Genomic DNA, 22908 nt, shown 5'->3' on the forward strand with positions numbered 1-22908 from the left:
TGGTTCCTACCTGTTGTTTACGGTGGGACAGGTTTGACTGACGGGCAGCAAAGATAAACGCTTGATATGCCGCGTGAGTGACATTTTAGAACGAAAACGGCTTTAGAGTCTTTTAAGAGTGCAGATAACCTTGTTTATCATCCATTCATCCATTTGTGTCTACCTGGTGACTTTCAGAGCCACATTCACTCTGTGTTAGCCATGTTTTGGTCCGTACCAAACACAGTCTGTCGAGAATTTTGCCGCCTAGTGAATTCTGATAGAAATATGCGTTTATTGTCTACTTAATCTTCATTGTGATGCACTGAGGAACATAACATCACTTCATTGGGAACAAAAAGCATTACACACCCCTCGGTGCAAGGTGAGTCATCAAATGTTTTTTATTATCCAGGAAGTACCTCTAAAAGCATTGAAATTGAACCTGAAGCTGAAAACATAGAGCAACGTGCGCTTGTGAGTGAATTTAAGAATGTTTCATGTCCTACCTCTGTTATGTGATTATTATTAAAAACAACACATTGGTGCAGTCCTGTTAGTGTGTGTCAGTGGGAGAGAGACTGCTCTGTGTGACAGCACTGCATTGAGCAGAGCCTGAGAGAGCTTTCTGTCTATTACAGAAACGAGGAGATCTTTCTCAACAAAGCTGGAGAGAGATGTCTTCATGTTTGTAATATAAATTCCCCTCCTTGTTCTCAGGGTCTGTAATCTCTCAGTTTTGGCTTATGGCTGCAGACACAGCTGGAAGCTCTCACATCATCTGTCATGTGAAAAAAAGAACAAATTGTTCTTTCAAAATTTGGCACTTTTCTTTCTCGCTAATCTCTATAAAAAGCGCCACACAATCCTACTCCCCTAAGAGCCTTCTTTGCTTTGTAATCTGCAAGAATATATTGATATAATGATTTCAGTTGTTAAGAACCAAAACATTTAAAAGCAGAATGTTGATAAAGACACAAATTTGTTTGACCTGCAGTTTAACACTGTTGTGTTGTCATTATATTAGTTTGAATTGCAGACGTGCTTCATCCTCAAAGGTCAAATGTATTTCCTCTTTGAGGTTTAACTTTACAGCTGACCTCACGTCGCCAAGGTCTCCTGTGTGGGGAGGAAGTCAGCCACAATGCTGAAAACATGACCAGAAGCACTTATTTTATTTTGGTTAGGCTGTTTGTAGCTGCTAGCTCTTTGTTAAAACATTAACATGAAACACATACAACTGAATAGATCAGGAATAATTCTAGGAAATGTTTTCAAACATATCAACAAGCCATTCTGATTTTATGTTACTGCTGATAAAAGCTAATTGTTATGTAATGATATTGTAAGGTGGATTAAAAGATTACAGGCCAAGGTTAAAAAGTCATCCCATGCCACTGCAGTGAGTGTATTATGGGCTTCCTTAAGAAGCTCAGGTAACTTTATTTAGAGACGGTAGCTAAAATTACATGCCAGGCAACAGGCTCGTTGGTCACTGAAATGCCAGGAAAAGAAATTGTACTTTAATTTTACTGTGTTAGTACCATGAAAAGAAACAAATAAAATGATTCAAAACTTTAAATTGTCTTTTAGTTATTGTACATTTCCATGTGTTGTAGCCACACAATTTAAAGCTTTTGATATTTTCAGGTGCTCTCAGTTTGCTGTGAAGGAACATCGCAGTTACTCTGCAAAGGTCAGTAAATTTATTCCAAGCTTGCATACAAACAAACATTTTCATTTGTCTCTTGCATGATAAAGATGCAGAGTTTCTCGCTTTTACTCGTATATATAATCCCAGTCCCTGTATTTGCCATAGAACAATATCTAAATACACACAATTTAAAAATATTTAGTTGTAATTCAAATTACAGGTATATAAATAGGATATGTGTTATGATTATAGGTAAGTGGTCAATAAACAGCTGGACTGTGTGTTAGACTCTAAATATATATATATCCTTTTTTTCTCTTCATGTTTTTTCCCTGAGTAGCTTTATAAATAAATAGTTTATCTCATAGACAACCCTGCAGATATGATGTTTCTGTTGGTTTTCATTAAAATACCAATGGTTCATCTCATTGAACCATTCTCTCAACAATGTACATATTGCAGTGGCAGGACATGTTTTTTCTTCCCATCACAGGACAAACTGTTGCAGAGATATGACTCAGTTCCTTCTTCAGTGTCATGCAAATAGCACATGCATGAAATAGCAAAACTGTGCTGAGAACTAAGTCAAAGAGACAGTAAAGGCATCTGGTAGATGCTACATGTTGCATTGAGTGACAGAGAAGATTAATGGCTGTGACTAAAGTCAAATAAATAGTGACAGTAAAGACTTTTCAATAACACAACTACTTAACTGCTGGGCCCTTGAAAAAGCAGCCACAATAGACAGGTTCTTTTTTTGCATTTAGTGGAAACGCAAAACAGTTTGAGGAAGTTTTGCCTTGTTGTCTTCCTTACACAGTCTTTAAGTGTGATTTAAATACATTTGCTGAAGGCATTGGACCACAATACAGGTTTGGCTATTTGCTATTTGGTCTTTTTTGTCTTACAGTTCACTATCATGATGGCACACTACTTTCATGTAGTTCACAAACACATAAAGCATATGGTCTTTTCAGATGTGTGCCTGTATCTCATTCCCCTTTAGACTTATTATTATCATCCATTCATCAAGTTGTAGGGATGTTACTTTGTATGTTTCTAAAACAGAAGTAGCAAAAAAATCTTGTTCTTATCCATACATGGGGAATTTGATTGCTTGCTTCCAAATTGTTTCTCTGTTGCTTTGTCCCCTGTTAACTGCTTTCCGAGACACTGTAATCACATGCTTATCCTATATACAGGACGTTATCACAGTGAAATTCTCTATGAAAAATAATGGCTGACTCATTTTTGGCTTCAGTGTTTGGACCCCTTTGATTTTTTATTTTGCTCTTTTTCTTCTTTGAGTTTCTTCTCTCTCTTTTTCTCCTCCTTGGCCTCTTTGTACTTCCAAACTGGAGGTTCCAGGTAACCCTTTTGTTTCTTTTTCTTCTTTTTCTCTTTCTTTGGGGTGGGCTCCCCAGATTTTGTCACTTCAATCTTTGGAACACAGCCTGAGGGGAAGATGCTGTTCCTGTGTGCCATGCTGCGAGGAATAAAGCCTCTCGTGCCACCTGATGGCATGCTTTCCTTCCGCTCTGAGTTCTGGCAGCAGGAGGTCAGAGATACAGAGGCAGCAGACACAGGTGTTGGAGAAGCTGAGGTAATGGACCCGTTACTGTGGGACACTGAGCTCTCCTCCAGCTCTTTCCTGCTGTGTTTTTCAAGCAGTTCAGGTACAGCAAACCGTCGTTTGCCAATCTCTGGCGGGCTGGTGGGGCAGAGTGGATGGCAAGCTGTAGCTATCAGGGGGCTGTGGATACCTGTAGTCATCCGCACCATGTGGTCCATGACTCCATTGTCTTGGGGGTCCTGTGGGAAGCTGAAAGTAAGGCTTTCCTTTAAACGCTGCCTCAACTTCTGACTGGTAGTCTTGGGAGCAGTGACCTTTGCTACCAGTAGCTTCAGATCAGGCCACTCAGGAATGTAGCTTTCACAGAACTGCTGAGCAATAGGATGAGCCTGCAGGCGGCGAAGCCTGACCAGAGTCTCAAATCTTCCTGTCCTTAGGACCCAGTCCTTCAGACCTCTCCCATGGACCATGTCTATTGCATTGATATCTGCACCTGAACACCAAATGAGGAAAACATATTTGTTTAGTCAAAATAAATAAACAAATTAACCCCATTATGCAGTCGCTTTGGGAGCACAAATCATTGAGTAGATGTTTATTATGAACCTTCCAGAATTAAATCGGGCCATTTCACAGCATGGTGGAGTCTGATATACTGTATGTTGTTGGATGATAGCACTGTACTGCATTGTGGGAGTGTCCACTTGATTGCTGTCCGGTTAAGGGTTTTTAAACCCATTGGTTTAACCCACTGAATGAAGACAGCTGTGTCTGCTTCAAAGATTATGACAGTCCACTTGGTGAATAATCAAAGCTTTAAAATAAATCCAAGCCCACAGGATTAATTTTGGATTAATGCTGTCAATCAGTCTCTGACATAATGGAAGTTTGATTAGGTTGTTAAAGGAATTTTTATAGCACCATCCTAAATGTGTACCTGTAGACTCTGTGTAGGACTAATCCCTGCAACCCAGAGAGTGACCAGATTAGTTCACAGGTCAGATGTCCCGGTTTACCCTGTATATCACTGTCAGCATTTACCTCATCATAATCCCAAAATATATATTTTTTAAAATTTCTCCCATTTTTTTTATTTTATGTTCATTCTGACTTTGGTCCTGGCATGTCACAATAATCAACATGTGCAAACTTACCATGCATTATCAAGGTAGACACACAGTCCTCACGACCCTGTAGTCCTGCCTTTAGAAGCGCTGTGAAGCCACGTGGGTCTCTGACCTCAGTGTCCACGCCAGAGTAGTAGTTAAGGATGTAATTTAGGATGATGTTGAAGCCTGAATTAAAAAAATGTTGCAGGGTTAATTGTTGAGTTTGGTGTTGAGGTTGAATGGTAAATGTCTTCAGATGTACCTGCTTGAGCAGCAATCATGATAGCTGTGTTGCCATCATTGTCCTGGTGGTTAATGTCTATTGATGTACATGTGTGCAGCAGGGTGACAATGTCCACAAAACCTTTGGCTACAGCCAGCATCAGTCCATTCTGACAAGGAATGAGAGAGTTTTTTTGTTGTTGCAGAAATGTATGAATCTTACTTTGTTCTGCGAAAGAAAGAAAGATGAAATGTTTCTCACCCTGCCGTTGATGTCCAGCTCCATGGCTTCTTCTTTTGTGACTCCTCTCTCCAGGATGCTGTGCATTGATGTGGGGTCATTCCTGGCGCAGGCTTCATACAGTGTTTTAGCCGGCTCTGTATATTTTGCATTTCTTTCGTAGTCAGGAAGAACCGAGTCATCAGAAAGCACACTCCCCGAGTCAGAATCGTCCAGGAGGATTTCGGAGTCCTCGGATGGACCTCTGCCCAGGTATGGGTCCTCATTTGCAGTAGCCATGGGAACCCCTTCTGCCTAGGATCACAGTTGGGTCAGGAGCGCAGCGCAGCACCCATATCTTGAATGAAACAAAAAATCTACAGTTGTTCATTTGTGATTTTCTATGCAGACTCCCCATCCCTCCTAGAGATGTGTGTGCAAGCTGATACAGATCAGATTGACAGGTGGACAGGAGTGAGGAAAATTACATGACTTTTTGTGTGCTTGAACAGGTTCCACCATCAATCTTTGTTTGCCTATGTGAAGTTGCAAGAAGAGGATTATTATTTATTTAATATTATTGGCCGTATTAAACATGACAGGTGCACTGCAGAGTTCACTGACATATCTCATGCTGCATTTGCTTGTATCTTGTATGCTAATGTCATGTCATGGTAACCAGATTGTATTTTTGGCACCTAGTTTAGAAATGCGTGTATTATCTTCTCCTCTTACAAGGCATCTTATTTACATCTGACCATAAGGCTAATGTCAAAATAGCAGCAGCTTGAATTTAGCATGCTAAATAGATCTAGCGTCCTGAAAAGGCCTTGTCTAGAAGAAGAAGGCATGATGCCTAAAGAGGATGAGAAGCTTTACTTCACCTCAGCCCCTCTCTAAGAGCCTGATCCGTAAGTCTCTGATCTACAAGACAGGTAACCTCCCTGTATAGCTTCCTTTTTTCTCCTCCATAAATCCATTATAGAACACAGAATATCAGAATAGTTAATGTAACTCTGAAAGTAATCATAAAATGTCTGTATATTGAAGACAACCAAAGAATAAAATGCGTTGAAGCACATGCCAATAAAGCAACAAAATTACAGTAAATCTAAGAAACACTTCAGGATGCTCAGTCTGCAAAAGCAATGTGAATGAAGGCATACTAGAAGTGTACTGGGTTGAGAAAGGCCATATGGTGCCAGAAGCAACAGGAGGCCTGTCTAGTGACAGCATCTGTCATGGTATCTTAGCAGTGTCACACTGTTTTGCAGTACAAGTATGCTTGGATATCCAGTGGGTCACATTTTGAATTTCTCTACAAAAAAATCAAATCATGTTTCAGTTTATCGTATGTATATTTAGTAACCAGCACTGAAGCCATTTTTTTATATTTATAACGGAGCAGGTGTTTGTCAGCACCTGCTGACAAACACATTAAGTACAATCTATTAGATTAATGGTGTTTTTAAATAAGCTCTTGTTAAATGCCAGATAGAAATGCTTAACTCTTTTAATCCCACCACCATATGCTTGCATTTCAGCATTGTGCACAAGAATGAAGCATCACACAGGCTCTCTCTGTTCCTCTTTCTGCATAAATATAGAGGACATAACTCTGTTATTGTGGCCTACACTTCCTGCAGGACAGCACCTTGCAATCTGGATATTTTTTTTCTCTGAATTCTAGTTAGGAGCTGCCTTTTACATGTAAAAAAAGTGAAAAACAACTCTAAAAGTAGACAAAATAATAGTCAAAATCTCACCCTAAACCATTCCAGCCATGGGTTAGTCCTCTTCTTTTTTCCTGGCTTTGATTTTGTTCTTGGTAGTTAAAGTGTCATCTTGTTGGACTTCCACTCTTCCTGTTTGGCGCTTTGTAGAAACTGGTTAAGTTTCCCAAACTGACTCCAGCTCTAGCCTTTCCCCTCCCTCCATTTCTCCCACTGGCCAGCTAGGTTGCCTCATCAGCCAGGTCCCAACATAGACTCTGCTGTCCTAAGTCAGGCAACGTGCTCTCTCTCACTCATCCTGATTACAGAAGATTTAAGGATTAAAAGAAAGAAACAGACAGCAGCCATCCTTGCTCCCCTTACAGTCTGTTAAGTTGGTCTGCTCTCTCTCTTTCTTCGTTCTCTCACTTGTCACCATGGCTCTCTCAGAATCTGTTCATCCACAGCTCTATGCTGCCCGTCTGTTGTGTCAGAGCAAACCTCTCTAACTGCCCAAAAAGTGCTGTGACTGAATCATGGAGGCTTTGGTTTCCAGAATCTGCTGTGCTGCTGAGGACCCTCTGCTTCAATAACTCCATTGTGTCCTTATGATTGCAGACAGAGACTTGGGTCTATTTTCCCATGGAAAATCCTTTTGCTGGGACAACAAACTAACCCTGCTGTTACTCTAAGCCAGGGGGGCCTTAGTAGTAATTATGATGACACACACAGACATGCTTGGAAACAGAGGGACACAAATACAAGGCATGCATACACAAAGCTATTGTGCTCAGGATACTTTCATCCTGACAAGGCAATTCAGAAAAAAAACATACATTATATTTAGTGTTGGGTTATCTATAGATGTGCTCATGTATTAATAGTCTGGTAAGGGATCAAGAGTGAAAAACCTGATGAACGTTGGATTTCAGCCTCCCTGTTTAAACTGTGACCTTTTTTATTTAAGGAACATTGTGTTAACAGGTTTATTCATAGCACCACTGTCTTAATCACGTGGTACCAAAAGTGAATGTAAAGAGATTAGCCCTCATGTTGAAACAGAGTTAGACCAAGGCGTGACTTTGTGCGTGTAGTATGATTGTAGCCTGTGTTATGCAACAGCCTCTCTCCTCTGTTAGAGAGCTGCAGACTGCCCCCCTCTGATCAGACTGGGAAATCGGTGCCTGGATGTAAGCTTGTTGTTCAGCATGACACTTGGAGAGTTCATGAAATGTAGCCATAACATTAATCCTCACTATAGGTTACAGCTGCTGTCACCTCCAAATATATCTACAAACAAGGGACAATGTATTTCCTTTGAACTTTCATATGAGGCCGCTGAGTGCAATAATGTCTGGTCCTAGTCGCATAATTTGTTAATCACACCTTGTAGGTTACTGTACTGTTATGATGTCAGTATTGTTTTCTGGTGCACCAACATTACTCTGTCATCAGACATTGTTCACTTTATAGCCTCATCTTGACTGAGAAAAGGGCATCATAATAAATTGACACTCATTTAACAGATCTTTGATCCCAAGAATGATTTGCTTATCTTGTCTGAAGAGTTAACAAACAAAGACATGTTGCAGATAGCAGCCAGCTGAAGCTGACACACCTCTAACAATATAATCCCACTAAATCCTATCAAATGCCCCGGGCAATTCCTTATCTGAAGCTGCCTCTTAAACATGAACCATCAGATCAGAACCATGGCATCTCACTAACCTGACCCATCACTCCAAATGTGCTTGTTTAGACATGACGGTCTGAGGTGGGCCCTGACTCCTTACTAATATGAAACACAGGGAGGATTTGAAAGGCCATGCCTAGGGGTCAAAGACTGTATGAGACCACAACAGAAATGATACTGAGGAAATAATAGCGAGACAGTCTGTCTGGCATCTATGGTGGGGTTGTGTTATTGATTGTATTTTTAATTGTTTTCCTTCATCCTTTGAGACAAAAAGGCTGCTTTACCAGATGAGGGCAGTATAGCACACATGGCAAACTTTGTGTTTAGCTCAGAACACACAGTCATTGCTCTGGTTTGTAGGAGAAAACCAAACAGATTTTAACACAAATAATTACACATCTGATGTATGAGTTTTATTCTGAACAGTTTGTTCTGATTCCCATCTCCTGATAGTGCTCAGACTTTCCTTTTAGGGGCAAAGTAATTTTTTTCCTATTTTGCAAATTCCTTGCAGAGTCATTCACTCATCACTGCAAGGCCGTCCAACTGCTCCCCAGATGCTGCGGTACCCGGCAGAAGTTAGTGGCAGAGGAGAAGAACTTGGAAAGAGGTATGGGATGCAGTGAACTAAGTTTAGCCAGCTTAGTGACTGATTCTAAAGACAGCCATGTGCTCCACTAATATTAGACTGCTGGCAGTCTCTCCGAGGCTGGTCTTACCAGCACTTTGCTTAGACTGTGTGAGCATTTGCTATGTTATTTCTGCCTATGTGACCAAAGACAAAGCCCCAACCTCAACCACCCGCGCTAAAAAAACATCTTAAAGCCTCTTGGAGTCAGGTGAGTAGACAGAAGTGGGAAGAAAACAGAGCTGAACCTGTTCATGCAAGCCAGTGAGGATTTTGGGTGATTTGGGGAAGGGTGTTGAAAGATTGTGGTGTTTGCACTTTGACTCCAGAGTTGGTGAATAAAAAGAAAGCAAGACCTGCATAGAGGAGGAGTGCCCAAAACATACCCAAAAAGTATGAAAAGTGTAAGCACACATATATGCCACACATATTTTAAATAAGATAAAGATATAAGCCTGACGTAGGATTTTAAAATATATACTGCTTATTGTTGCTGTTTATTCATATTTTAAGTGTGAAATCATGATGAAGATAAAGATGACAGCTGTGCTGTAATATGAGCCTGTATTTGACAGCCTCTGGAAATTGCAGTTAATCATTCGCCCATAATTCGGTATGTTTTTTTGTATACCCAGAACAATGTACCATTTTAAAAAGTGCTGCGTCTTACCAGCCAGTTATTAAATTAAAAACGGGAATGTAGGGTCCTTTGGGCTGTCCTGGTTGAACTGATGTGTCCATAGTCAGCTTTTACTTTGTGCTGATGTGAATAATGTGGAAATGATGTGGAAACTTTGGATGAATGTAAATCTCCAAGATTGAAATGTTTCCTTATCTTCTTACATGTGAGTATATAAATGTGCCTATGAGTTTACCGCTGCCAAGGATCTGTCTAAAAGTTATGTAATTGATATGAAAAAGACTCAATGCAATTCACATTTGTTTTTATGAAACATTTGAATAATTTACACATATTTATTTAGACAAATATTAAAGAAAACTGTGTAACTTTTCCCTCTGTAGACTTTTTACTATTAAATGTTTGCCCCCAAAACCTCAGAAACAAGGTGAATATTTAAATGCACAAAAACACGTTTGTAATTTGGTCTTGTTAATAATAACAAACAAATGGCATTGTTCTTCTCAACGTTCCAACTTGGTCATCACAATGTGACAGTTATGAAAAATAGGACCCTGAAACATAAGCAGCTAAACAAAATGTTGTCCTGGGTTTGCCTGCAATTTGCTAGATAAAAAGCACACAACCCCAAATTGTGCCAAACTGTGAACTCATGCAGTTGAACCAAGATTTATAGAATGTAGCTATATAGCAGGGTGGGAGGAGATTAGAGACAAGTGCTGTCAAAAGTACTTCTACATTATTGCAAATGTGTTTGTTTTGCAAAGGTATGTTTCTTAAGCTTAGATTGATGCCAGAAACTATTAATTTCTCACCTGTCATTAGGAAGTATGTGTAGTTTTTGGCAAAAAAAAACGAGCTTTGAGTTTTACAAGAATGCTGATTACATCTTCACTATTTTTCATACAGTCATAACTCACAGTGTCAGTATGAGAGAATTCTGAATGTTTTACCAGGTAAAAAGAAAATATTTAGGACAATAGGACAATTTAGTTCTCTGGCCATTCTGAAGTTACATTTGTAAAAGGTGGTTTGAGTTCTGTTGGGTCAAATGAAAGCATTAATTTCAGATGTGTCTGCATTTGATAGTGTAAAATAAAAGTTCAGCTCCAAATAACATTTATTTAATCTGTCCAGCATGTTTCTTTCTCTGTTTATGTCAGCTGTATTGGTGTGTAATCTGTCTCTGTGGTCCAGAATGCAATGTCATGTAATTTAATGCGTTGACACAAACCTTTATACAGACACACATTGCGTCAGGATGGATGGCTTTGTTTTTTTGATGAAAACTAAATAACAGTTGTATTTGGTGCTAATGATTATAGTTTATATTATAGCATATAGTAAAATTCTTTCAAAAGTGTTTCTAAATTGTTCATAGTTGATGTTTTCTAGTGGACAGGGTATGTATGAGTTATCTTCTGTATCTCTCTCGTCTGTTTTTCACCGTAGAGCACGTAGAAATACAGACATGTGACACTGGTGGGATTATATGACCTCTGAAAACACATACTCACTCTCCATTCATGTGGCTGTGCAGCGTCTATATGATGTTGCAAGCATTCTTGCAACATCATATAGATTTTAATGGCCAAAAACGCTCAAGTTGCCAATAATACTAACAGTACTAGTTTGATTAATAAGTGCTTCAGCAGTTTAAAAAAAGCTGAGTAAGATGTGTGTGTGCAATTGATAACAGTCTCTCAAATAGTTCAGCTTCATGGGCTGTGTGTTCATACCTTATTTGGGGATGCCCTGCTGCGCTACAGTTCACAATCCATGTGTCACTGTCTGAGACTTGGGCAAAGATGAATAGAGAGTTTGCCATGACAGTTCAAAGAAGGTCCAGCAGAGAGAGAGAGATAAAGAAAAGACTGGGATTGTTTGAGATGAGGGAAAAATCCAGGTAGTGAAGACAAAGAGGAGGAAAAGAGAGAAGAGAGAGAATGATGGAAGGAGGTGAGGTTTTGGGGAGGGGGTGGTGATCCTCTATAGCCAATGAAGAACAAGAAAGGAGGATTTCAGAGAGGGTGAGGTGTTCCGTCACCACTCTCCATTTCTGCATTCAGAGAGGACAGAAGAAACTTAACTACAATCACAGGAGAATGACAAAGACAAACATCTCAGAAGGAGGCCAGAGAAAATCTTCTGTTTCTGTAGATAGCACCGACTCTACTGGAACAACGCTCAAACCCAGCTCACCTGTGTGAACTGGGAGAGGGACAGGCTCTGAGGCTGCTGTCCAAGTGCACGCTCCCAGGTCCAGACAGACACAAGCCCTCCTCTTCCTGGATCAATTATTCTCATGCATGAGGTTTCCTGTGTGTCAGAGTAGCTCCTATCTGAAGCAGAGTGCGCTGAGAAGGAGGACGAGACAGACAGACAGACTGACAGACGGAGGACACTGGAAAACAAAGACTGCATCAGACCTGGAGATCAAAGGTTGTAACCACAGGGGAGTATAAGTATATTTTCTATTTCTTTGGTGTTGGGAAGAATGAAGGCTCTACAGAAGAATCAGGGACGCACTGACCAGATGTTAGGAGCAATGGCTGATGTGCTTACTTCTGTGGCCATGCCCAATCAACAGTGGGTGAGTTGTAACTCTTGAGATTTGTTTGTGTGTGTTTGCTGTCTGTTTATGTGTGGGCATAATATCACAAATACACAAAGAAAGCCACAGACACACATGTGAAGGTATTTTTCTCGGGCTTGTAGAGCATGACATCCAGCTAATCTCTGGCTAACATTGTTACATACCAGGTTTATTTTGTGTCATCACTATAACCTGGCCGTAAACCTAAAATGGTCATGGCAGACATGCAGAGGAGAGAGAGAGAGGGATGGGAGGGTTGCTAGTCTCTGTTCAGTGCTTGGAAGGAATCTTGGATGTTTCGGTGGAACAGGAAGCAGAGTAGTGGTAATTAAAATATCTGACCATAAACAAAGCCATGCAGGTCTTATGCATCACTGCAAACACTGCAAATGTATTTCCTCCCTCCTTTCACTCTCTCTATCATCTCTACAGTGCAATTTACAACAGATCGTCACATACAGAAAGTACAATTTAATTCAAAAAGCAGGTATTTTTTATTTTATTTCCCTAATTGATACATACTGTGTGTGTGTGTGTCATACAGACATAAGCAAACAAACAGGTCAGAGTGTACAGAGAGTTCAGTTGATTTCTCTTTGAAGCTGTTTTCTGTTTGAAAAATGTTTATCTTGATAAATCATTTCCTCTCAGGCAGATAATAATGAAAAGCCATAACAGTTAATCTAATCTCCCTGCATCCTTGCAGAGGAGTGATAACTCTGCTTTCCTTCATTAACCTTGACTTTGGTGCTGCTGGGCTTTAAACACAGATTGAGAGAGAAGCAGTTCCATGGCATGCGTAAGCCCTCATTTCCATTGCATTCTTGTTCAGTGTGTAATGGAGAAAAGGATGAAAAAGATGCAGGGAATCATGGAAAAAAATCAGTCACTGGTATAATGTTTTGTGGTTATGTGACCATAAGTACTCTGTACAGTCTTACAATCACTTCCTCCTTGAGAGCAGAGCACTGCTGACAAAGGCATCTCTGTGTGTAGCTCTCAGAGGGGGGCGAGGCAGACCTCCCATCAAGCGAGGAGGAAAGGGGGCCTGTCCAGGGCCAGTGTGAGCCAGAGGGGCTGAACTGGGAGCAGCAGGCCACTACTACAGAAAACCCAGAACAGAGAGAAAGAACAGGTAAGACCTGAAAGAGCTATGCTGAGTGTGACAGGCTGCTTTGTTGACCCCAAGTGCTATCCAAACATTGGCCCTCACCAAACCAGTCAGAGAAACTTTCTGAAACACAAACTTCCAGGCTCAGCTTTGATTCTTTGTATGAACTTCTCAGGTTTCTGTGCAGCAACACAGTAAACAACCTCCTCCTGTACCCACTCACTTTTAATGAAAATCTACAGGCTGCAGTCTGTGTTGTAGTTGACATATAAATTCATAACAAAGTGTCTTGACTGTGAGTGCAGTATAGGACTTTGTTTCCACTTCAGCTTGTTCTTGCATGTTAGCCATATGTGAATCAGAACAACCCCATCTGATGCTGGTCATTAGGCTCTAATAACTTCAGGGAAAGTATCAGATTGAATTCACCTGATACTGAATTCACTGAGTGTTTGTACGTAGTTTACTCTCATTAAACTCCACCCTCTGTATCCTCTATTAGCACTGATAGCAGTAAATTGCTTTCCTGTAATGTAGCATACATAAGTACGTGAGAGAGAAAAAGAGAAAGAGTTCTTGTGTGTATGCACAAGCAATACTTTCCAGATGGGGCAAGAAAACAGGCTGAACTGCCTCCCTTCTCCTTTTGCCCATCACTGTTGGTTGAACTTATTCTGATTTTACTGTGAAAAGGTTGCGTGCGTTGCCATTTTCCTTGAGTGGAAAGGAACAAAAGGAGCTTTGTAGCTGGATCTGAGTTTGGGTTAGAGGGAGTGTGTGTGTATATATTGGAGGTTTGGTGTTGGGTACCATGTGGCGGGACTGCTAACTGTTGTGCAGAACAGTATATGGCATGAGTGAGGCCAGAGGAAGCTGTAAGCGATGCTTATCTGTAATGGGCCTACTCAGATAGGGTATGCTGTTGAAGTTAATGCAGACAAATATTATTTTAAGTCACAGCTCAAAGCTCAGAATAGAAGAAAAAAAGTATTATTCGGGGCCATGTATGTAGAAAGATGATGACCGAAAAGGAGGTTGTTTATTTCGGTTCCAGACAAGCTTCTCAGTTCAGTTGTTTTGGCATAGGCTAATTTCTTCTGGGTGGGAAATTGGATGGAAAATCAATGTAACACAAGGCAGAGAAGTATTTGAACCACAACAAGAAGATACAGACTGTGCCATTGCCCAGAGTGAGTTAGATAAAAAAGTATTTCTACTTTTCAGCTCTCCATTTAATCACACTGTATCACACAAAGTTTCCCTAAAGGAATATCACGGATCATGATTTTAAATGTATACATTTCATTTCATCAGAATCATAGCATACAAATACTCTGTAGTAAATCTTTTATTGCAAAGTCATATGCTTGCTATAAACACCTGCTGCAAAGGGATTACTGTGCAGAGAACACAAAAACAGATTTGCAATACACCTTTCTAACCACTGCATAAATGTGCAATAGCTACACATAGTAATTAAAGAAAATAAACATTTATTTTAAAGGATTGTACATATTTTTAATACTTTGAAATTTCAATGCTTGGGATAAATAAGGTATTTCTATTGTATTCTGTTGTATTCATTTGTTTCACCTGTTTTAACTGGAGGATAAAAATGATTGTGATGCTTCAACTTATTTTTTTTTTAATATCCCCATAGTAATTATTGAAAACAACTTCAAACCTTTAGAACAGGAGGCGTGCAGAGAAAAAGGTAGGCCTCTTTCTTTAAAGACATGGTTCATAAGGCCATCTGTTGTGTGTTAGAAACAAGATGCCTGCTAGTAGCTTGGAATCACAGGACAGTGCCAGCATCCACAAATTCAGATCCCACCAATATTTTCCTTCTCTTAAACCTACCTCTTGTTTTGCATCTAACTACAGCTTGACTTCCTCTTTCCTTTATTCGTTTGTGTTTCTCCTATCTTCTCCCACCATTCGTCTCCAATCCCTCTTTAATGTTTCTGGTATTTTAAACCTGGCCTCTCCTTGGTGTGCACAGAGCTCCTGAATGTTTTTTTCTCTTAAATCTAACCAGTTGTTCCTCTGCTTCTTGGCTCAGTCAACTCCTCCCAGCCATATAGTTCATGTTTTCACTCTTCCCAGATAATTTATTTCGGCTGTCAGATTTTGTCCTTTGCAAGCAAAGATTCTTTCAGTCACATCAACAGGAAACTGCACTCAAGCAGTAATAATAATAGTGTCGCATTTGACCCACACACTCACATTTTGCATACATTCATTGTACTTTAAATGTGCCATAATGCAGCTGAAAATACATATGCTTGTTATCAGTGTATAAAAAGACTGAAAGTTATATAACTTAATTGTGAGAGCTATTGGAAAATTCTACTAGCCATTGATAATTTATTAGGACACAGGAGTATACTGTGTGATATTCTTTGTAGAGTGTGCAATCCAAGGAGAAATACTTATTCCCAAGGACCATGGGACTGAACTGTGTGACCTTACATTTGCAGAGACTAGAATTAATAATCTCACTTTATGTACACACAGTAAAAAAATCTTACAAACACTCGTCTCAGGCTCCTCTGTTTCTGTGCTATGATCCGTATCACAATTGTGTTTTGGACACATAGCTGTCTTAACTCTGCTATCTGCATCTTTGACCTATATATCAAACCCTTTCTAAATAGTGTGCTTGTGACCATTAAAGTCTAAACGCAGACATGTAATCACACAGATTGATTTTCCTTGAACTGGCAACATTGATCCAATTCCCTAAGTGTGATGTTAACCTGCACCTGCACCATTTCTTTTGTCCTTTTGGGGGCAGTGGAAACATGATGGACAAACAACAACATACAATGTGATCATACACACTGGTAAACATCCAACAGTGCAAAAGCACCTCTTGGCTGTTTGGTGTCGAGAAGATGGTGCTTTCTCTGCTGAAATCAGGTGCCTGCTGTGGCTGCGCTGAGAGTGAAAAAAAAGATTTAAGTTGCAGACAAGTCATCTAGGGTTAGGGTTGCTATACAGGTATGCAAAGCTGCATGGGACTGTGGGTACCTTCGATAGCTCTTTCTAGGTTCATCATGGCAAGTGTTTTGTAATTGGAGACATTCTATTTTTAACAGGTCATTTACAAGTGCACTAGGCATTCTTGAAGGTGTGACTCGAGATATTACCCAGAAACCATGTGAATCATCTTTCCTCTTTCATATAATGCCAGGTTTGAAAAGTTATCATGTGTATTTTTGTACAGTTCACATGTTTCAAGGAAATGGGTCAGACAGGCCTTGCTGGAAGACACTGGTCAGTCAGGTCATACCATCACCTCACAGATCACTGCACCACAGCACAGCTGGCATTTAAACCACAGAATGACCTGGAAGTAGAAGTAGACAGAGACATATAAACAGACTTTAGAGTCACATGTATGTGCACATGTACACTGCATATATCCACACCTGCTCACATGCTCCCAAACATGTCAGATGCACTCTTAGTCAAATTAGACTAATAATCATTTGCAGGCAGTATATCAGGATTTGAAGAATGATTCCCCCACAGATAATCTCACTGGTAGTTTGCATGTTTTTAATTAACTTTTTATCCTTTGGGTGGCATTTTAGTTCAGACTGAAAACCTTAACACTCTTGAGCTCTCAGGAGATAAAGAGAGGTGGGGATGCTCTGGGTCAAGTAGAGGGGTGTGCATGTATTGTGTACTATGAATGTTGTCTTCTTGTGTGGTGTACCTCCACTCTAATGTGCAGAACTCCTGCTGAGAGCAGCAATGCTCGGTGAGGCACAACAGTGGGAGGTACAGTGGGAGTGGTGTAGAGGTGAAGTGTGCACACATGCATGCCCACACACCTGTCTGTCTCTCTAGTCAGTGTAGTTTAGTCTAAGTAAACAGCAGCTCTGTACAGGATGGGAAAGAACTGAACAGAAAAGATACTCTGTGACTTTTGCCGTGGAGGGACCTCGGCTCCCCCTTATGCAAACTTGTCTGGAATGCCAGTTTGCCTTAATTGGCACTCAGTTTAGAAATGATGGTGGGAAAGAAAACAGAGAGAGAGAGAGAGAGACTGAGGAATAGAAAGTAAAAGGGAGAAGAAGGTAGGAAAATCAACTGTAAGTGAGCATAATTTGGCCGGATTTCAGCTGGCTGGTGGGGTGAGGAGAGGCTAATGTCAGTGGGGGGTTGGGGAACACACTGTGAACGAGCAACTGCATATTTGCCGAACTGAGACTTGCTGTACCTATTAGTATGCATGCTTATGTCATACTGTATCCTTGCTCGTTTCTAAACTGTGGCTTAAGTGCACATTACTGTACTTTATGAAAGATCTTAGTGTATGTAAATTCCAGAGATGTCTTATCAAAAAAACATTAGGACATTATGTATGCACTGACTTACATTTTTATAATTGAGATTCTTCCTAAATTAAAAAAATCATCATATGTCCATCCAGTGTGACCATACGAAGAATATATAGATTTTATTCAGTTGTCTCCACATCTGCACCAGCATACATCTGCAGATGAATCATTTTTACTGTGTGTGAGTGCGTGTGTGCATGTGTGTGGGAGATGGAGGTGGGGGAAGCAAAGGAGGGAGATAAAAGGCGAGAGATGAATGTGTCTTAATGCATGCCTCACCTCACATCCCCCACTCCTTCCTTCAAGGCAGAGGAGGAACATTTTTTTCCATATTTTTGTTAACATTTAGTGCTTTGTAAACATCTGCTGGATGAATTTTGGTTTTCATTCATATAAAGACTTCATTCCACATTATGATAGGGTTGTCATAGGTATGAAATATCAGGGCTGATGTACAGTAATGGGGTTGTCCGTCACAATAAACAGCACAAAATACAGCAACTACAAGTTGTATGCAGCCAATTGGTGTCTTATAATTAAAGAGAATTTTTTGTGTTCTTGGGGAAAAAAAACACTGATATAGAACTTGACCAAAGCATTTTTTTATTCTCTGACCATGTAAACCAACACGCAATGCAACAAGTACACAAATGCCCCCTACCGTGTGTCTTGCAGAACTGTTGGCAGGGTCTACCTCACGGTAAAGCACGTGAAATGATTCCCCTACATTCACTTCATAAATTTTGAATGTGTCTTAAAAGCAATGTGTTCTTCATTAGCTGTTGTTTGTTCTGAATGCTAGCTCAGGCAGTGTCTTCTCATTCTGTAATGCTTTGCCCTCGGATTGTTGTCTTTGTTTTATCTTGTTTTTTTTAAGCCTTCTGTTCTGCTGTCAAACTCATTGTTTCTCAACCCGCTTTGAATTGTGCTCTGATCCTCAGACAGTGTTCGGCAGCCATAACAGCATAGACAAATGGAGACATTCAGCAGTGTTGTTCAATATTCCTCTAGTGAATTACCCCTTCAATCATGGTCACTTAAAGCATCCATTATAAGCATAGAAACAGGGCGATAGAGGGAGGTTGGGAGAGAGGGAGGAGAACTGCGATCTATCTGTGTCGGTGTCTGTGTATGTATTGTATAGTATGTGGCAACCCTCTGCTGTCTAGGCGTGAGAATGGATAATACATTTCTGTCTGATGTACACCTTGCTTCTACATATTATAGCTGTTTCACCTTCCTCTGTATGAGTGCGATTGAGGAAAGCGACATAGAGAGGTGATAAAAGCATGTAGTCTAATGCAGCCGTGTCTGTTGGCTGTGTACTGTACTTGTGTGGCTAAGGGGTGAGGCAGCCTGACTTCTGTATTTGCCGTGACTGTCTCCTGTAGATGACAGAAACATCCTGACAGCAGTCTGCCGACACCCTGTCACTGTGGAGAGATGAATGCTGAAGAGACAACTCTGCCAACTGCTGAAGCACTTGACAGTGCACCTGAGGGATGTGTGTGTGTGTGTGTGTGTGCATGGTGGTTCAGTACCAGGCAATACTCGTACTTCTCATATTTCCATTGTTGCATCCAAAGAGGAACTTGAGTGGGTGCTGTGACGCTGCCTGTCTTTGTTGCAGCAATCAGATGGTGATTTCCAACCAGACCTGTGATGCACCGTGCAAAAATGAGATGAGATCATACTCTGAGTCATAAGGACAATAAGAAACACTGTTTGTTGGTCAGAAAAAAATTGGTTGAGTCTCAGAACACAGACCACATATGTCATCAAACTTTTCTCTTCCTGCACCAGTTATGTCTGTGCTTATTTACGCAAATGAATCTGCTTTACTTTCAAATGAATCTGCTCGCATTTCACCTGTGAGCAAGACTAATGATGCATAATCTACAGGCTGATGTGCTCTGATGTAAAGCACAAATCTAAATATGACATGCTTAGTGTGTGCCTCTGTCTGCAAGTGAAGCTTCAAGGTTCATTAGATTGACTCAGAAGGGAAAAGTGAACCCCCATAAAATATGCACACTCATGTCTAGTATCAGACACAAATGCCCATGTGTGATAATCTAAACACCGCCTTAGTCACAGAGTGCAGATATGTTGTATCACATGTTCTGTGTGAAAAATCAAAAATGGCAGTGGAAAGGCAAATAGGCAATCAAATGATAAGTGAATGTTTATACACTTGTATACTGTTGCCTGGGTTCCTTTTCATGTTTTATTATTTAACAATAATAGTTATCTGTTTTAACATGTAAAATGACAGCTACAGTCATCAAAGTAATTTACTTACTTTACTATATGCCAGGCCTGTAACAGTTGTCAGATAAAGAATGTGTTCATTTTAGTCTCTGAGTGTTTTTTTACTGACATGTTCCTCTGTTTGTAGGTTTCTTAGGTTAGACTGCCCCTCTACAATGAATTATCAGGTTAAATGACCTGTGTCTCACACACACACTAAGAATGCCAACATTGTGAAATATGAGACTGCCTGTGCACTCCATGGAAACACATAGAAAAAAAAAACTCTGCTGGCTCCATGATCATAAATGAACCCAGCGGTCAATACTGGAGTTGTTCTAGTCAGGAAAGCCCCACTATGATCCATGAACTCACGAGGGCACATTCATAAATTGTCGGAAAGCATTACAAATTTGACATGATTGCATTACACCTCCAACCACATGATCTATCCTCTGTAAATAGCAGTATGTATCACTACAGACCTGGGTGTTACTATTTCCAGGGTCAGCACTGGACACAGGAGAGCGTGTCATTTTATCTGATCTTGGAGTTGGATATCTAAGAGCCCTTGTAAGCATTACTTATGCCAAAATGAGACTCAACCATGTAGAAAAGAGGATAACAGAGAAGATGGGGAGGGAGGGGGGTAGCAGACGAGAGAGGAAACAGAAGGGAACAGAGAGAAAAACAGCTGAGAGGAGGGAAGAGAGAAACGGAGGACAGGAAGAGAGAAAACTAGGGGAGTGGGAACCTTATCCTGGAATAGCCAGCAACTGGAGCTGCAGTCTCCACCCTTCTCACCCTCCCCTTACTCTCTCTCCCTCTCTCTCTCTCTCTCCCTCCGAAGCAATCTCCCAGTCTGTCATTTGACCAGGCAGTTCACAGAGGCGAGAGCTCAGCACCAAAAAGAAAGCAGAGGAAAATACAGAGGCAGAAGGAAGGGAGCACGTTCAATACAACGATAAGCTTGCTGGCATGTTTGTTTGGCTCTTTATCACCAGATGCAAAATCCTGTGAGTGTGGATATCTTATTAGCTGCTGCTTTTGTGGACTCTTACTGTGGGTTTCTTGCATGTAGGGTTTAACTCTGTTTGCAGTCAACTGAGGAGGAGGAGGAGGATCAACTGACATCTTTTTTGGGATTTACACTTTGAGGAGTAAACCTCTACTTGTGTCAGGCTGAGAGAGGGAATCTTAAGAGAGACAGAAAGAGAAAGACAGAGAGGTGGGAGGGAGAGAGAGCGAGAGAGTGCCGGGCCATGCCCACCTCTGCTCATGGTCCAACAGCATGAAAGGGGGCCACCATCACCATCGCCACCACCGAGGCTGTGGCTGCCAACACTTGTTCCGTAAAGTCCTGGCCAAGTGTGGATGCTGCTATGCCAGAGTCAGAGGTCAGTGTCACATACAACCAACACACACCACCACCTTTATCGAGCTTGTCCTGGCCTTTGCCTTGAGGTGTACATATTTTTTTTCTTGATCACTTTAAAGTGAAGCTCAATCCAGTCTTCTCCAATCCTTCTCTTCCATATGTTTTTTTCTTTTTTTCTATATGCCCCTTATCTCTTCTCCTGTTACTGTGAGCATGTGCTAATCATTTATATGTAAACTCTGTCACTCTGTGCCTGTAGCTAAAGCAACAGATGTGTGTCACATACACATCAGGCCAGGCCAAAAGAGAAAAAAGAGGTCCTTCCTACAGACTACAACACAGAGAGGAACAGGAAAGAGGACATGCATCACACATTCTTCAATTAAAGATAGTGAAGAGAGCGAGAAGGAGAGGGAATGTGTGTGTGGGGGATTTTAGAAAGTGACTATTCACATCACGATGAGTGTGTGTCATTCCGCTATGTGCAGCACGTGGATGGATAACACACGCAGGGATTGAACTACTTTGAAACATTCGAACATTGAGCTAAACAAAGCTCCCTCCACTGTCTTTCCCTCCAACTCTGCTACACTAAATAGCAGCAGTCTATTAAAGTATTGTGGTTGAGCAAAAGCAGCGCGTGGCATGATATGTAACAACAAGACCGGTGAACACACGCAGTCATCTGCAGGCAGTGGCGTTGTGTAGAGTTTATACAAAACTTGGGACTCGCTGTAACATTTAGCTAGAGAGATACAGTCTTAGCAGCTCTCATGTGTTGTTGTTTCTCAGTCCATGTCACTGTCTTGTACGCTCACATGACCTCTGTCCCTGTTGCTCAGAGGCAGAGTTAAAACAACAGTGGTGTCTAATAGCACTATATGAGTTTACGCTGTGGTGCCATGCTGTGTGTTTGTTCCCTGTTACAAGCTGACTTCAAAGGCATAAACAGTGGACCTACCAATTGAGGCTCTGTACTTAGTAAGGGGGTAGAGGTGGGGGGTGGGGGGCTCATGAAGTAGACTTTCATATTAGTGGCATGCGTTGTTGGATGCATACCTCAGATTCCTTCAGTTTAATCTCTTATGTAATGGATATTCTCCTTTTCCATTGCTTGCAGCTCCACACAGCACCTCCATCATGTTATCATAGCACACACACACACTTAGATCATAATATATAAACATGTGGGAGATTGGAGGAATGAAACATTTCAGGCTATTAAAAGAAACCTCAATAAATATACACATTCCTTAAACTGCTTTCAGCATATCATCAGGCTGTTTTTGGTCCAACTTTTATGTTCAGTCTACACTTTGAACAAGAGAGCACAGTAATCTCTTAGAGTAACTTAACTATTAATGTGTAGCCATTCAAAAGTTAAATACATTTCTATGTTGCTGCCTATGTTGCTGGTTTGATCCCACTCGTATGTTGATAAGTGTACATCCAACCTTTTTGTTTGTTGGTGTATGTTTTATAATCAATGAATTAATTATTAACACAGCATTAGTGGGAAGAATGTTCTGTCCTCTAGTGGGACACATTTGACTTTTCAGATATATTTACTGTATCTTTGCTGCTTTGGAAATTTATCAAATTAAAACAACAAGACCTTATTGTTGCTGTTGTGGTGTTTTCAGGAAAAATACTGAACAATGCAGGCCTAACCTCACTAGGCAAAGTCCTCAGCACTTTTGTTAGTCCCGAAACATTGTTCTTTCAGGTCATGCATGTCACAATATCACAGGAACTAGCTAAAGAGATGCCTGGGCTGAGACAATCACA

At 40.7% G+C, this 22908-nt stretch overlaps 2 protein-coding genes and 1 long non-coding RNA gene across 7 annotated transcripts in view; 2 read left to right on the top strand and 1 right to left on the bottom strand.

Annotated features, from left to right (window-relative positions):
- The first annotated feature begins 43 nt into the window (after positions 1-43).
- Positions 44-9649, top strand: LOC114438310 (uncharacterized). Its single transcript, XR_003670972.1, has 3 exons — positions 44-364; positions 1630-1675; positions 8680-9649. It is a non-coding gene; the product is annotated as an uncharacterized LOC114438310 (long non-coding RNA).
- On the bottom strand, positions 2879-6627 carry ankrd33aa (ankyrin repeat domain 33Aa). Its single transcript, XM_028409547.1, is given in 5 exon segments — positions 2879-3699; positions 4361-4501; positions 4578-4707; positions 4800-5115; positions 6524-6627. Coding segments are annotated over 4 exon segments (1350 nt in total). The 5' UTR covers positions 5058-5115; positions 6524-6627.
- Positions 9650-11382: 1733 nt separating the features above from the next.
- arhgef25a (Rho guanine nucleotide exchange factor (GEF) 25a) overlaps positions 11383-22908 on the top strand; it is a 37207-nt gene continuing 25681 nt past the window's right edge. For 2 of the 5 annotated variants that reach the window (XR_003670973.1, XM_028409560.1), the window contains exons 1-2: positions 11411-12026; positions 13026-13164. Coding sequence is in view for 4 of the 5 variants with exons in the window: in XM_028409560.1 (XP_028265361.1) it covers positions 11931-12026; positions 13026-13164 (235 nt within the window). In the remaining variant the exon portion in view is untranslated. Of the gene's footprint in view, positions 12027-13025; positions 13165-20384; positions 21140-22908 lie in introns of those variants that run through there. The other 3 variants (XM_028409561.1, XM_028409563.1, XM_028409562.1) reach the window with 3 other exon arrangements.

This window comes from Parambassis ranga, chromosome 7, assembly GCF_900634625.1.
Source record: "Parambassis ranga chromosome 7, fParRan2.1, whole genome shotgun sequence".
NCBI classification, from domain to species: Eukaryota; Metazoa; Chordata; class Actinopteri; family Ambassidae; genus Parambassis; species Parambassis ranga.